The 17,626-nt window shown below is 33.6% G+C and overlaps 1 protein-coding gene across 2 annotated transcripts in view; it reads left to right on the top strand.

Moving 5' to 3' along the window:
* LOC306862070 (collagen alpha-1(V) chain-like) overlaps positions 1 to 17,626 on the top strand; it is a 97,645-nt gene that overhangs the window by 13,621 nt on the left and 66,398 nt on the right. For both annotated transcript variants that reach the window (XM_079404675.1, XM_079404674.1), the window contains exon 2: positions 11,624 to 11,791. In XM_079404675.1, coding sequence (XP_079260801.1) covers positions 11,624 to 11,791 — 168 coding nt within the window. The remainder of the gene's footprint in view (positions 1 to 11,623; positions 11,792 to 17,626) is intronic.

The raw sequence follows: 17,626 nt of genomic DNA, 5'->3' as shown, positions 1-17,626 counted from the left end.
AAACACATAGCAACACCCTGACAAACACCCAGAACACCTTAGCAACCACATAGCAAAACCCTGACCAGAACAACCTAACACACACACACACATTTGTTTTTGTGAAAAGTGGGGACATCCCATAGGCGTAATGGTTTTTATACTGTACAAACTGTATGTGCTATTGCCCTACACCAACCCTACACCTAAACTTAGCCCTCACAGGAGACTGTGCATTTCAACTTTCCCAGAAAAATCCTCACTCTGTATGATTTATAAGAGTTTTGAAAAGTGGGGTCATGGGTCAATGTCCTGAAAAGTCACCTTCACCTTGTAATACCTGTGTCATTATACAAATTTATGTCCTCATTTGTCACAAAAACGCGCACACACACACACACACACACACACTCCGGCTTTGAACCAAACAATGTGTTTGATGAGGGATGTGTTTCAGAAACAGCCTTTAAACTCTTGTCTCATGTATGCAGTCTCTCTCTCTCTCTCTCTCTCTCTCGCTCTCTCTCTGAAGTCATTGCTTTACAGATCTTACATTTTCCTGAAATGCTTCCAAACCACAGAAATGTGTCAGAATCAAATGCCACTGTAAAGCTGCACCTCGATTAACAGCAACATCAGCATGTGCTTTCAATCAGTGATTTACACCTTTTTTAGTGTCTGATTTAGGGTCAGATTCTCACGCATTTATCTGAAGTAGCAGCGTATGAGAGCAGTTTCTCCATCATGACGTGTGATGTGGTTTTGTAGTTTAATGCAGCATATGTTTCTGATATATGGAACATTCTAGGCATCCTAGAACACTCCAAACCCATCTCACTTCAGAATCCGTTCCACAGAACCTCTGTAACCATCAGACGCTTCATTCGCTCCAGATGTGCTTTAGATATGCACGGGGACGTTTTGTGAAGCCACACGTGCTTTTGGGTCTGGGTGAGAATGTTGCATTGTGGAATTTTTTTTGAGTAGTTGTGGCTTAATGGCATAATCGGAAAGCTGAATAAATAAGCTTTTCATTGATATATGGTTTGTTAGGATCTGACAATATTTGGCCGAGATAAAACTATTTTAAAATCTGGAATTTGAGGGTGCAAAAAAATCGAAATATTGAGAAAATCGCCTTTAAAGTTGTCCAAATGAAGTTCTTAGCAATGTATATTACTAATCAAAAATGAAGTTTTGATATTTACAGTAAGAAATGTACTAAATATCTTCATGGAACATGATCTTAAATAAAAATATCCTAATGATTTTTGGGATAAAAGAAAAATTGATCATTTTGATCCATGCAATGTATGTTTGGCTATTGCTATATATAGATGAAAAAGTTTGCTTGTGTTCAGAACACTGATCTTGTGTTGAGTCAATTTTTCCATCTCACAGAGACACAGTGCTATCTGTGTGAGAGAGCGACACACACACACACACACACACACACACACACACACACACACACACACACACACACACACACACACACACACACACACACACACACACACACACAGAGAGACAGTACATGTGTTAGGATTAGGAGTTGGCTCTGTTATTTATGTTGATTAATACAAGCACGATGACAAATATATATATAGGATTTGTGTAGCATGTTCATATTTGGTTGCTAGGATGTTTTGTCTGTGCAATAAGTGGTTCTATTGACAGTGGTTAAGTTTAGTAGGGTTTCAGAAAAATATTTATGAAACTTTATGTCTGGCAAATAAATATGCGTGTGTCATTCTCTTATCTCATCCATTTCCTGTTGTTTTGTGATTAAAAATAATAAGTCAGTCTGGTCACTGTCTCAGGATGGGAAAAGAGAGAACGAGAGAGAGAGAATTAGTCTTGCCAACTGTCTTCCTGTGTCTCCTCCGTTCACCTTCCTGTGTGCGTTTGCTAGTGTCTGATTGTGTGTTCAAGAGCAGCTACACAACTGGACTCAGCCAAATCGAGTGAGCAAGATCCAAACTGTTTCCCAACCATGTGTGCATACCGAAAAGATTTGCATGTAATGCTCAAGTGGAGGTCATAATGATTCATTTTAAATGGAATGACCTCAGTGACCCCGGCGGAGTTGAAGCTCAGAGCCAATCGGCCGCCCTCTGCTGAAACCAAGCATCATTCTGTGCTGAATACTGAACATTGGTTTGATTCTGGGATTGAGATCCGTCCTGGCATCATGTGATGGGTTCGTCGTTAATTACCCATCCTCAGCGAGTGGTCAGCCTTAAAAGAGGTTTAGTGGAAAAAAAATTACACACTGCAACTTTAAGATACAGAGAGTTCATTTTGTCTATAATTTCAACTTTAGATGTGCTTCCTATTTTATTTTTTTGTAGACTTTATAGCCTACATCTAAAGAAAGCATAATAACTGTATATGATATTAGCATTTATATGTTGCTGTTTAATATTTTATCCTGCAAGGGTGCATTAAACTGATCAAAAGTGACAGTGAAGATATTTATTTTTCAAAAGATTTCTGTTTAAAATAAATGCTGTTTATTTGAAATAGAAATGCAAAACAAAAATATGAAGCAGCACAGCTGTTTTCAACATTGATAAGTTTCTTGAGCAGTAAATCAGTATATTAGAATGATTTCTGAAGGATCATGTGACACTGAAGACTGGAGTAATAATGAAAATTCAGCTTTGCATCACAGGAATAAATTACATGTTCAAATATATTCACATAAAAAAACAGTTATTTGGAATTGCAATAATATTTCAAAACATTACTGTTTTTATTGTGTTTCTGATCAAATAAAGTGAGCATATTTTGGTGATCAACATTAAAATACTTACTAGCCCTTAACTTTTGAACAATAGTGTCTATAATTTTCTTATGTGAATATATACCCTCTTTATTGCATTTAGAATTGTGGTAGGTCTTTTTAAATCTGTATTTATCTGTATACAAACCAAATTTCATTTATACAAACTTAAAAAATATAGACTTGCCTAAAACGTTCACATTTTTCTTGCTGCTTTGGAAGCACAGTTATTTCCTTCCGGAAATTCAGATCTAGTATTAGCATTACAGTAAAGCTCTTTAATTCAGTACGATTTGGTTTAATGAGCTTTTTAGAAGCTTAAACGTTTATAAAGTGATCAAACAGTCATGTTTTGACCTGTTATGATATTTTAGGAGTGTTCAAGTAAGATGTGCTGATTTTTTTTAATTATCGTACATTATATGTGCAGATGTCAAACCAATGTTAATTGATCACTTTTGTGCTTTACAACTATTTTTAGATTCTAAAGCAGTGAGTCACTAACTTTTAATTTTAATGTTTATATCTCGGGCAGCTTTCCAAAATAAGGGCAGATTTCTGAGAATAGGAGTTGTTGGTGTGTGTGTGTGTGTGTGTGTGTGTGTGAAGCAGTGTGTATTTTGTGTGTCTTGCGGTTTTGGATCTGGTTGTTTTGATGTGTTTTTCTGTTTTGGACTGTTTTGGACTGTGTGTGTGTGTGTGCGTGGCATCTGTTTTGCTGTCAATATATAATTAAAAGATGGCAATGAAGCCCAGCGCGTTTAATGCTGAGACAGAGAGAGATTACTCATTAAATTCATTTGATTTATGTGTATTTTAATTGCTGACATTTTTGTCTGATTATAATAATCTCAGGAAATGTGTGTGTGGCGGCTGATGTTTAGGAAAAGGAATTGGTCTTTCTAATAAGTGCGCTTTTATGAACGGGAGTGTTTGCACACACCTGAGCTGTGGTCTGTAGGGTGTTTGCCGAGGGAAATACTGCGGTGACGGAGTAAATCTCAACAGGTGATGTTTGTGTTCCTCTGGGATGGGTCTTTAAGAGGGTAAACACCCACACACACACACACACACACACACACACACACACACACACACACACACATACACATACACATACACACATACACACACACACACACACACACACACACACACACACACACACACACACACAGACAGTGTAAACACTCTTGCTGAGTGACTGTAAGGTGAAACCGAGTGCTTCACCTGAGCAGGTCCTGTATGTGTGGGTGATTTTAACATGACATTTTACAGGATGTTGATAGATTCCATTGAACCTAAGCTGTAAAACATGTAAAACATCAGATTCAATTATGGTGTAAATATGAAGACACACATTCCTACCTACCTGAATGGCTAAAATGTCGACTCAACCCATGCACCATGCACACAATTCTATATCTGATTAATTAAAAAAATTATTATTTTTAGAGCATTTTTAGACCTGAAACCCTTTAACTGTAGTAAAATCATTGCAGCACACTGCATTGAGGTGGATTATTGCTTTTTTTAAATTGCAGCAACAGAAAAAATAAAAATAAAAGGGAACAGCAATAAAAGACACCAATGTTCAGTAAAGTTTGAGATTTATTAGGATCAGCATAATTTTTTCCCCCAGCTAATATAGTTTGTTTTTCTATTTGTAGGCAACAGCAATTTGGTGCAGTAATGCAGAATTTAAAACTTTGAACGTCCAATCAGAATTAGAGTCAGAACTCAGAATATCAGAATCAATTTTAAAGATAAAGGTTCCAATCAGAACAAACACACACGCACGCATGCACACACACACACACAAACATGTATGTAAAAGTAGATGTTTTTTTTAAAGAAATTAATACATTTATTCAGCAAGGATGCATTAAATTGATTAAAAAGTGACTACAGACATTTATAAAGTTATATTTATGATGTCACATTCTTTTGAACTTTAAATTCATCAAGGACTCCTGAAAAAAATCCAACATTCATAAAAAAAATCAACATTTGACATTCATGATAATAAAAAGAAATGTTCTTGAGCATCACATTAGCATATAAGAATGACTTCTGAAGAATCATGTGACAATCAAGACCGATGCTGAAAATTCAGCTTTGCATCACAGGAACAAATTACATTTTACAAAATATTCAAATGGAAAACACTTATTTGAAATTGTAATAATATTTCACAATTTGACTGTTTTTACTGTATTTATAATCAAATAAATGCAATTGGTGAGCATGAGAGACATTTCCAAAATAATTTAAAAATCTTACCGAACTCTAACTGCATCTATAATGAATATATTTAATTTTTAGAGAACCATACAGAAAAATGTGCTACAAAACCACTGTATTTTAAGAGTGTTGGTGTAGATGAGCTCTTTGTCTATTTTTTAATGCTGTGCTTCTGTAAGTGGGTTACTGGGTCACAGTGTGTCTGCAGGTCTTGATTCCCTGCTGTGGGTCTAGAGCTGGCGGACGCCGGTTCTTGTGTGGAAAAACAGCTGCAACATCGCCTCCATTTACAGCTTTCCCACTAAACATTCTTAAGAAAATATATATATATATATATATATATACTTCTGTGTGAGTTTGACTCGTAGCTAATGCTTACTGAGGTAAATATTAGCTCTGCCTGCAAACGCTCGTGGTTTCCCCCCTAAATGTTGATATAAGCAGCATCTCATGTGTTTACATGAGAGATAGTTTATTATATACACACTATAGCAAAGCATTTGGTCTTTTTGTGCAGTATATGTGCAACAGGGGCAGTCGTGGCTTAATGGAAATAGTGTCAGACTTGTAACCTGAAGGTTGTGGGTTCGAGTCTCAGGTCCGGCAGGAATTGTCGGTGGGGTGAGTGAATTACCAGCGCTCTCTCCACCTTCAATACCACGAATGAGGTGAGACCCTTGAGCAAGGCACCGAACCCCCAACTGCTGCCCACTGCTCTGGGAGTGTGTTCACTGCTGTGTGTGTGCACTTGGATGGGTTAAATGCAGAGCACAAATTCCGAGTATTGGTGGCCACTTCACAAACCTTTATATTTCCAACTATTACCACATTTATTCATATCAAACCATCAAATTTTACTGCAACTGTGAAGTTCAGTTTTAACAAATCTGCTAAATCTAAATTAAGCTGTTTTTGACTGACACAGCACATTATCATCGAACTGTTAAAGTGTGTCATTTTAAGACCTATATATATAAAACAGCTCATTTTGGGGAAGCCCTTGGTTCACCTTAAAACATTCCTTTATCGTTAAACCATAGCGGTGTGTTTTACCTTGGCAAACCTCATTGCTACTTTGACAGGGATGGCCGAATAGCTTTGGCTAACCAGAGAACCTCAAAGTGGTTTGGCGATTCGCATCTCTGACGCCGGGTTTGCACAGGTGCTTATCACAGCTCAGCACGACAAAAAACTAAGAAGAATGTCATATAGTGTAATCGGTTTAATTATCGCAGTTGCTGTGTAATTTTAGTACGTACGCCTAAAAGAAGCACGCATCTCTGATTATAGTGTGCTGTTCGTGATGATGTGTACTAGTGTACTAGATGTGTACATGTGTTTACATGATCTTATCTGTTGATGTTACATTATCTGACACTTGCCAAAGTCAATTACATGGGTGTTGACGTCTGATTTACAATTGCTGCAAATGAATTCAAACTAAAATTAAATTATCTGAAGTAATGTCTGTAAACAACATTAAACAGCAAAATCTGCTCTGAATTACTATATTGTTGAGTCCATGTGTTGAATGTGAATTAATTTTGTAATATCGCAAATTATATTAATTGCATTGTTTATTATTGTAGTCATAATATGCATTATTTTCTGTTTTCTATTATGCCAATCCTGAGCATTTTATTGTTTGTTCAGTAGCACTTTATTATGCATTTGGCAGACACGTTTATACAACTTATGGTACATTATAAGCAACTTATGTTGCTTTTATGGTTCATGTTTTATCAAGGTTATGCATTTCATGGGAATAAAATCAAAAAACATTATCATAAAAACATTTCAGCATAGCAAATGCTCTACTGTTTTAGCTACAGGAATGCCATAATACAACTAAAAATATAAATGTTTTTAAAAATAAACAATAAATAAATGATTTAGAATGATTTATAATTTTTATTTTACAAACATTTATATTTTTATAATATTTATATAATTATTATGTATTATTTTTATTTTTATATAACAATTTTTATACTGTATACAATATATTTTTTTATATTATAATATCAGCAAAAAAAAAAAAATATTTTTATTTAATAAAAATAGTCAGAGAAAGTATGAAGTATGTTTTAGTGAAACAGGATATTCCAAAAAAAAAAAAGAAGAAAAAAAAAGGTTTGTTTGGATATTTGGCCGTGATACAACTATTTGAAAATCTGGAATCTGAGGTTGCAAAAAATCTAAATACTGAGAAAATTGCCTTTAAATTTGTCCAAATTAAGTCCTTAGCAATGCGTATTACTAATCAAAAATGAAGTTTTGATATATTTACAGTGGGAAATTTACAAAATATCTTCATGGAACATGATCTTTACTTAATATTTCATTGATTTTTGGCATAAAAGAAAAATCGATAATTTTGATCCATACAATGTATTGTTGTATACATATAAAATATATGTATATATATATAATTAACATTATCCGCAGTAATTTCAGAGGATGAGAAAGTTGCATTTTAATGAAAGATTATGAAAACAAACCTTTTCTTTGGAACAATGAGTGAATCATTCAGAATTAGAGCAGGAATGTGTATTAAACAGGAAATAGGGTCAACTTTGGATTCATGTTGCCTTAATAAAAAACCCACTTCAGTTTTAAAGTTGCTCATTTTAGATCCAAATATTCTTTTTAGTCGGTCTTCGCGAGAGGCAGTGAAATGAACAGATGGACTACCTCAAGGAAAAATGTAAGCGCTGTCTTCTCTTAGACTAAATCAGACTGACCTGATCAGAATCACAGCGAGCGCTCGTGATAAACTGCCTCATCCTGTCACTCTGTCTTCATGTAAATAAGACCTGCTTGAGATAATGACCAGGGATGTGTGTGTGTTCCTTGAGTGATTTTAACAAGCTGCAGCTGGAGGTGATTTGCAGACAATTAAATTATTCCTCAAGTTGATCACCTTAACACACACAAACACTTTAGCATGTGTTCAAGTTCAAGTTTCAAGTTTATTTGTATAGCGCTTTTTACGATACAAATCGTTGCAAAGCAGCTCTACAGGAAATTACGTTTCCACAATATATTTATATATTGCAGAACCTTAATATATTTAACTTATGGCAAAATTTGGTAATTCTGTATGTTGTCTGAGCGTTGGCATCCTCTGAGGGGTTGGCATCATCTTTTCTCAGGTGTTCGGTCATCTCAGATCATTTAAGGGTTGGATCCAGACTGAAGCTTCTGTAATTCCTAGTTTCTTAGGGAGCGGGTTGGATTGTAGCGTGGTAGAAGACAAGTTAGGTACACAGGAGCTAAACCATGTGTGTGTGTGTGTGTCTGCGTAAAGCAGATGAACTGTGTGTGGTCTGCACTCCATATCTCCACCAGAGAGAGAGTGGAAAGGTTGTGTGTGATTTTGTAGACAGTGTATCCAGTGTTCGTATGGTCAGCCGACCTCTAAACACATGAAACACTTGGCTGGGCTTGTCGTTCTGTGGTCGCTCGTTCTGATGGTGCTTTAGGTTGCCAGTGACATGTTTGTGGTTTTGTGGGCATAATGACTTTAGGGCATTATTGCATATAGCACAGTATACAGTACAATGTATAACGCATACTAGTTTTAACATGCATACTGACATGATAGTATACTAAGTTGTTGTCACATGTTTTGTCACACAGGTTTTTTTTTCATGTTTAATGTATTTATTTGTTTAAAGATACCTTAACTTTTACTGTCCATACTGTAAATATTTGTAAATAAAATTGACAAATAATGACAAAAATTATAATATAAAAAAGTAAAAATATCTGAAAAATGTTAGTCTAAAAAATTCATAATATAATATACTATATTCATTTTCTTATTGGAATGGAAATATATATTCAGTACTGAAATTTTTGTTTAAAATTAGTTTTAATCTAAATATTTTTAAAATTAGATTTCTGGTAAAGATTGATTATTTATTTATTTATTTGTATATGGGTCATTGACGCATAAGGATTTTCGACAGGCCAATTTTAAAATACAAAAAATAATAATATTTACTGTAATTGTTCAAACATTAAGAATGTTGTGCACACATAAATTCATATAAAATTTTAAATTAATTATACACACATAAAATTTCAAATTAAGTGATTTTAGTGATTTTTCATCTAGATGAATTGGCCGTAGCCTTAAAAAATGTCATGTGGTGCGACCATGATTTATATTAAAATTAAATAATTTCCTTAACATGCTCAACATTTTTTTTAAATGTTCTCAGTAATTAAAGTGTTTAGAAACAAAGTATTGGCATTTAATTTGAGTTTTTGTAAATTATGATCTCTTATTTTTGTTCTATAATTTCAGAGTTGCCTTCTTAAATGTAGTTAACAGACTTATTTTTCCTGCAAATTGCATAAAACTGATAAAAATGTTTTAAAAATATCATTCACTTAAGCATACTGTAGCAGTGATTCATATTTCAACCAGTTATTTTAATACAGTTATTGCTATTATTGGTCGCACCACATGATGAGTGGTTGCTCCAAATGACAAAAATACCTTATATCATTAAAAATCTATTTAAAAAGACGTTTGAAAAGTGCAGCACATGGAATTAACTGCATTTCTTTAGCCCCAGTTATTTCTGTACTTTGCCCAATATCAGCTGCTCAATTGACCCTTTCGCCGGGAGTTTGATTAACAGGCAGTCTGACATATTATAATGCCGAAAAATAAACCAGACAGGAGAGTAAATTAATGTCGGTGGGCTTGAATTTGAAAAATGCTGTGCGCTGACATCTTTTCACAGTTGAAACAAGATACCTTCTGATGTTCATTCATGTTTATTTTGTGCTATGACTAGTAAAGATGAAGAGATACCGTTCACATACCGCTTGAATTGAGGTGCTACAGTGATCTGTCACTACATGTTAAAGAGCCACAAAACAGTATTTGTTATTTTAATTTCTTAAAAAAAAAAAGACAAAATTTGAACACTGAGACTTTGTTTCATACTAAAAGTAACCAGCTCTGTCTTGTCTGTCAGTGTCCTCTTTGCTCCGTGATGTATTTTTCAATGTGTGAGAACATGTGAGAACATGATGTGTGGCATAAAAGTGCCATGGTTTGTTGAACGTAGCAACAGTAACTAAGGGGGTGGGTCTTTGCAAAAGGTCAACTTAGAGTAGGGGGAGGTTGCTGGCACAGGCTCTGAGATGACAACATGAACATCTTTCTTTTAGTAGAAAATTACTTCTGGAGTTTGTGCTAGATTCAGGGTCAGAATTAACATGCTGCCTATGGTGAGCGTTTATTTTACTTTGCTTGGCAGTATTATCTGGTAGAATAGATTACAATAGTTATTAATAAATAAATAATAAATTACTAATAAATGCATAATTACCAAACTAAAATTACTTGCTCTGAATTATTTTATTTGTATTAATTATTTTGCATTTTTTCTCATATTGTACAAAGATTAAACATAAACAATCTGAAATGAACCAAATTGCATAAAAATATATTCAAAATTATACTAAAATAAAGTATTATATGTAAATAAACCATCAATTGAATATAACAAAAACTGCCAATCTGGGACATATATCTGTAATGGAAAACACTCTGCGGTGGTCGCACCACATGATATTTGGTCACACCACATGATATTTTCAAATTCAATCAAAATTTACAAGCACAGAATTGGTCACCTAAACAAAACAAGCTAGCTTCCCACATAAGGTCACTACGAAATTTATAATGAAAATAAATAATTGCAGAAATAACTTATTCATTGTTTTTTTGAGGTCATACCACATGATATCCAAATGTGGTACCTACATACCAGCCGTTAAAAAGATTATTTTTTTCCAAATTTGAAAGAGACTTGCTTGATGCTTCCATGGGTCCCTGGCAAATTAGTATATGATGCAAAGTCTTATCTTTGAATGGATTTCAACATAAAAGTCCCAAAATGGTAGTTTCTTGACGGTCGCACCACATGATATTTCATAAAATGGAAATCATCAGACAAAGTTTTTTTGTATATTATGACGGACATATAAATACAAATGCGTTGCAATGTTATACAGTATTACAAAACACTTTGGAAATTATGCCAAATAGTGCAGAAAATTAATGTGAATGAATTTAGGGTAATTTCAAAGATGTTTACAAAAAAAGTTATGGCCGGACAGTCGCACCACATGATATTTTGACACTTTGAATAACAGAAACATTACAAATAACTAATGTTTTTTGAAAAGTTAAAGTGAGTTCATACATGGGAGAGGCCTCCCCCATGTATGAACTCAACATATATATGAAGGGAGAGGCCCTTCATATATATGGCTTCTTTTTTATGCATTTAAACCTATTTTTAACTGAAAAAAATGCAATCGGGCAAAAAATGTAGGCGTCACGTCATTGACCCATATACAAATATGTATGCATGTATGTATTTTACTGTATTTTATTTTATTACTATATAAAATGAATAGTTAATAGTTAAAATTATTTTAATAATATAATATAATATAATGTGTTATAGAGTGAAAGCTGTATAAATGTGTTATTGTTTTTGAGGGACAGTTGTTGGTTTTTAAATGTGTTTTGAAATGGCTGTAAACTAATTTTGTGTCTGTCTGTCTCTCTTTTTGCAGCTGAGCCAGCCGATCTCCTAAAGATTTTAGATTTTCACAGTTTGCCGGAGGGTGTAACGAAAACTACAGGCTTCTGCACACACCGGAAGTCATCAAAAGGGCCTGATGTTGCCTACAGAGTCACAAAAGATGCACAGCTTAGCGCTCCTACTAAACAACTCTACCCCTGTGAGTACACACACACACACACACACTCACACAAACACACTCACATGTTAGCATGCATGAACCCATAAACACACGCAGGTGCACCTGTTTACTTTTCTTCTCCATCTTTCCAGTGTTTGGGCTGCTGCTGTCTGTTCAGAGCACACAGACACTCTGCCCTAAATAACTCTTTCAGAAACTCCTTCATCCTCCCATCTTCTGCAGACATACTGTATAATCTATTTAGACAGATGAGAGAGATGACACAATGTTCTGTTAATGTGACCACATTGAGCCAGAAACAGTTTCTATGCAAGTGCACAGACGCAAATGCTTGGCCAATGCATGGTCCCGTTGCAAGTACAATTTTATTTTAACATGAAAAACAAAATTGTGATAAAAATTATTTTATTTTATTTTAAAATCCTGGAAGTTTAAATGTAAAATAAATTTGTTTATTTTTAAACAAAACAAACCCGGGAGGGTAAAAATAGTCATTTTCACTAGTGCTCTCAGACTTTTGGATTTGACTTTTATGCTAATATCCATTGCTGCACCCCTTGCAAATGCAACACGTTCTTTCGTTTTCTTATGAATTTCATTCAGGCATATTTCGGATGATGAAAAGCTTACGAGGCTAAAAACATGAAATTATACTGTTAGGTGTATTTTGGGCTTTACTCTATGTGTCGTTCTCTGACCTGTCTGTGTGTGTCTGAGCACTTCATCACTACACAGTTGGGCGCAGCCACTGTGCCCTAGACTTTCCTTTTAGCAGGAACTCTGAAAATTTCAAGAATTTTATGGAAGGAGGGAGAGACGAGGCAGACGAGGAGAGAGATGCAATACCAGCATAGTGAGACTAAACTAGATGAGTCAAACTGACTCTCTTACTTCAGCTCACACTGACTGTGTTCCAAACTCTAGTCTGCTGCCTACATAGACATATTTTTAAGCTTGGTAAGCGTGTTACTGCTACAAAGGTTGTTCTATATATATATATATATATATATATATATATATATATATATATATATATATGTATATATAGCATATACATACATTGTAAAAATACTTAACTCCCCAATTTTTGCTAAAGTCTAATGCATCACATAGCACAGTTTTCTTATTGGTGAAGGAAATATGGATGTAATGCTGAACATTAAAAAAAAAGTTATTATGTAATTAAATTGGAATTAATTTTAAGGCAAAGATAAATAATTATTAATTGATTGATTGTTATTAATTTCTTGAAATTAAACAATTAAAAAATAAGCATATTTATATAATAAAACCCAGAAAGAAAAAAAAAGAAGAAATTTTGACTTTTTCTAGATGTTCCCTTTCATTATGCTTCCATTTGTGTCCTTAAAAGGCAGCGTAGTATAGTTTGCCCAATGTTTATACGTTTGTCTAGCTATTTAAAGGGGGTTTGATTTGTACTTGACTTCTGTTTCATTTGGTTTCAGCCGAATATGCTCACTCATTTTTTTTGTCTTAATTTTAAGAAAACACATCCCTTCATTTCTAACTCATTTTACCTTTGAGGATGTCCCCAGCTGTCCCCAGAAGGGAGGTTTTGTCAGATTTAGCTCACTTCTGGGGATGATTTTGTCCCTTAAGTACAGCTAAGTAAACACCCACGCCTAACTTCTTGAGAAATGTACAGGCAGAGTGAAAGCATATGGAAGAAATGAATCATCTATCGCTCCAAATACAATGCATCTGTTCTTTCTCTCTGTACACTTTTCACTCAGATGCTCAGGATTTACTTCACACACACACACACACATTAATGCAGCTGGCTAAGAAAAGCTCTTTTTCTTCATCTTTTCTTAACTCCTTCTCTTCTTGTCTTGCTCCTCCTCCTCATGCATACCCATAAGGCCATTGTCTTACTTTTGTGGTGTGTCTCCAGGGTAACAGAGAGGGGTCGTAGGTCACTGGAGTTCTGGTGATGGTTTGTAAACCTGCTGGAAAGCCAAACCTCTAGAAAGACATGATGAAAAACAGAGCCAGGTCACAACAGTACAGACAGAGACGATTGTTCCAGATTTTAAAAGGGTTTTAAGAACTTGGCCAGTCTTGAAATCAGTTTAAAGACCAGCACACCAGTTTAGGCTACACTGTAAAAAATGAAATGAGTTTTTCACTGATGTAAATAAAACAAAGGTTACTGGAGTATGCTTTACAAGAAAATACTATTTTAGTCTTTCTGCTTCAAAATTTCACATTTAATCCTGATTTTATTAACCTGACAAACTATATATCGTTGGAAAGGTCTAAGACTCCTAAATAGATATTTTTCCACCTTTTTTGTAAAAAAATTATGTAGGAAAATGAATAGATTAATTTATGACAAGAGTGCACCTGAAAAATCTACATCATAACAGGAGTTCTGACCTTTGTCACAGACAGTCTTCTTAGTTGCCTTTTTCCCGATCACGCTTTAGAAATCATAAGAAATTATATATCAGTTGAAAACTTCAAATCTCAAAATTCATCCTTTGAAACCCATTTTAAAATCAGACATTGCATTACCATGGAAATGGTACATAACAATCTTGTTACAAAATGTTTTCGTTCATGAATTATAAAAATTTAAGTTTGAATAGTGCTCTATAATGTCTGTGTTCAAAACTGTGAGTGACAGTTAAGGGGTTAAAAAAGTTGATAAATCATTTTAATTATTTTAAATGTAAAGATTCAATTCAATTTATTTATTTTTGTATTTTTTTACAATATAAAAATATGACAATTCAATTTATTTCAGTTCAATTAAATGTAATTTTATTTTAAAATATAACTATAAGGGAATTTAATTTTATTTTATTTTCAGTGTTTCTACTTCCAAATTTGATGTTTAATGCTGATTTTAAACTTTTTTTAATCAAATTAAATTAATTAATTAATTATAATTATTTATAAGATAAAGATACATTTATTTATGTATCAATTTATTGATTTATTACTAAATAAAACAAAATTACATAATTTATGATAATTGTTTTATTTTATTTTAAAATATAACCCAGGGAAGCAAATTTATTAAAATTATTATTATTATTATTATTTTTTTACTGTGCTACTATGTGTAATTCAGTGTGTTAATTGCTTTTTCTTTGTAATTATTTTTCAATTTACTAGCAATTTCCAGCAGGTTGATCTATAAAAGAGGGTCTTGAAATCACTTCAGGTAGTGGGTGAAAGGATTCAGGAGTAATGTGATTCCTCAGCGTCTGTAGACTCCAGCATTCCTTTAGGTTTCTGCATAAAGACCTAATTCTGACTGGAGGGGTAGGGAGAGATGAGACCGTAGATATGTCGTCCTCTCTGAACTCTGGTTTTGTTTCATATTGCCCTGGTGATGGGCAGACCTCGTCTCCGGAGTGATGGCCCTTGGCTCTTGCCCTTTGACCTTCAGCTCTGTCTTTAACACAGGAAACCAGGACAAAAGCATCTCTTGTTGTCGTGTGTAGTTGTGTGTGTTTGTGAAGCTGGTGCTTGTGTGAACATGGCACATAACTCATGAAATCATAAAAGCATCATGTAAAGATTCATTACTTATACACACACACTCATATGCATGCCGGTCACAGGGATTTCTGGAGAAGGAACAGACTGATGAAGAGTGACATGAAGGACAAATAATGGGAAAAACACACTCTTCTTTTCTGTCCTTATCTTCTGTGTCTATTGCTATTGCTATAGCTGTAAAGCATTCTAGAATTTTCTTATGAAGGCGACAGTGATCTAGAATATCACTTATCAAACAATAAAAATAGTTTGGCTTTTCTGAAAGTGAATATCTGTTTCTGAAAATCACTTTAACAACAGGGAAAGATCTAGAATATCTCACAAAGAATTAACCCAGTGTAGAATCTCTTAGAAAGACATTTTGCGATACAGAATATATGCTATATTTTATTATTATTTAATGACTGTTGTATATGGAAGTCTGTTTCCACAAAAGGTAATAAAAAAGGTAATTCAGACTTTTTTTTTCCCAGAATTGTGAGATATAAACAAGTTATAAATAAATTATATTTAAATTGATCACAATTTCGAGTTTATATCTTGCAAATCAAACTTTTTTCACAGAATTGCGAGCTATAAATGAGTAATTGCACGTTCATAAATCAAAATTGTGAGTTAAAGTTGCAATTCTGAGAAAAATGTCTGATGTGAGATGTTAACTCATAATTGCAAATGTATGACTTTAATTAATTTATATATTATTATATATTTTATTTTATATATTATATATACTTGCAATTCTGAGAAGAAAAGTCTAGTTGTAAGATGTAAACTCTTCTTTTTTTAATTTTTTTTATTCTGTGGCGGAAACAAGTTTCCATAGTTGTAGTATTTATTATTTGAATTTATTTGAATTATTATTTTTTTTTTTTTTTAGTTCAGTTTTAGTGATTTAGTGAAATATTTATTTTAGTTAATTGCCAAAGCAACATTTAACATTTTTGTTTCATTTTCATAAGCTTAAATGTTTCATCTAATATTTTTTTTTTTTTAATTTCAGCTCTATTTATTTTAGTTAGCAATAACAACACTGGTTGAAGCTCTAAAGAAATGTATAAAATCATAAAAAAATAATAATAATAATTATAATTAAATTAATATTTAAATGAAAACTGAAATATAAGAATAAAAGTTAATTCACATGATTAATAAAAACTACACTAGTCTATGAATAATACTAAAATAATACTGCTCTCTTAGGAAATAGTAACACAAAATCTAGAAAATATCTAGATCCAGAATATAATGTTCACTGCTTGCTCATTGACTGTTATTTAAATTAAGGTTGTTTTCAGCGGTGGTTTTCTCTGCACAGCTTGTTTTTAGATAAATGCCTCCCTTTCATTTAAGAAATTTCCATTTCAGTCAGACATTAAATCTTGAGGTTCGTCTGGTGGCTTTATTTTTTTACATTTATATACACAGTGTGTGAAATTAAGCACTTAATGTAAACAAAAGCAGAAATAAACCTCTCTGTTCGTAGAGAACGGAGATATTTGATAAATCTGTGCAGATCAGACCTCAAATAACCTCATTAGTGTTTTATGAGATGAAAGTTTTATGAGGTTTTTAGAGATGTAGACTGTCTGTAATGGTGTGACTCAAGCAGAAACACATCTGAAGACTCAAAAAATATCTCCAGACATAAACAGAGGAGAAAAGGAGGAGTTAGACATGGAGACAGGATTCCAGGCCGTCTGAGAGTTTTTAGTAACATGTTTTCTCTAAATCATTAGAAACATTATCATCTGTAAAGTCCAGTAATGGACTCTAAACCTGTACTGTTGATTAAAGCATAAACACTAAACACTGCAGCAATCATCAGGTGTGTTTACTGCACATATGTATGAATGCTTTGTCTGAAAACTCACTTCCTGTCCAAGCAGCCTAGATTTTCCTAGAGGTCCTGGCGACGGGCATCTGTTTGGCACATGTTGTGTGTGTGTGTGTGTGTGAGAGAAAGAGAAGTCATGTCTGTTTTCTCGTTTTAGAAAGAGACTGTTTAATTTCACCCTTTTTTCCTTCTCTTTCTTTGTTTTTACGAAGTTTGACTGGACTTAAAGTTCAGTCTTAAAGGGACAGTTCACCCAAAAATGTCAATCTAAAAGCTTTTCTTTTCCAGACAGGAAGAAGGAGCTCTCAAGCTGCAAAAATGACAAAAAAGCACCATAGAAGTCTTGGTTGTCTTCAGTGTCACATGATCCTTCAGAAATCATTCTAATATGCTGATTTGCTGCTCATGAGACAGTTATGATTATTAGGAATGTTGCAACAATCTTTTGTAACATTATTAATGTCTTTACTGCCAGTTTTGGTCAA

Source organism: Barbus barbus (assembly GCF_936440315.1).
Source record: "Barbus barbus genome assembly, chromosome: 43".
Taxonomy (NCBI): Eukaryota; Metazoa; Chordata; class Actinopteri; order Cypriniformes; family Cyprinidae; genus Barbus; species Barbus barbus.
The sequence above is the reverse complement of the archived record's forward strand: the minus strand, read 5'-3'. Positions and strand labels throughout refer to the sequence as shown.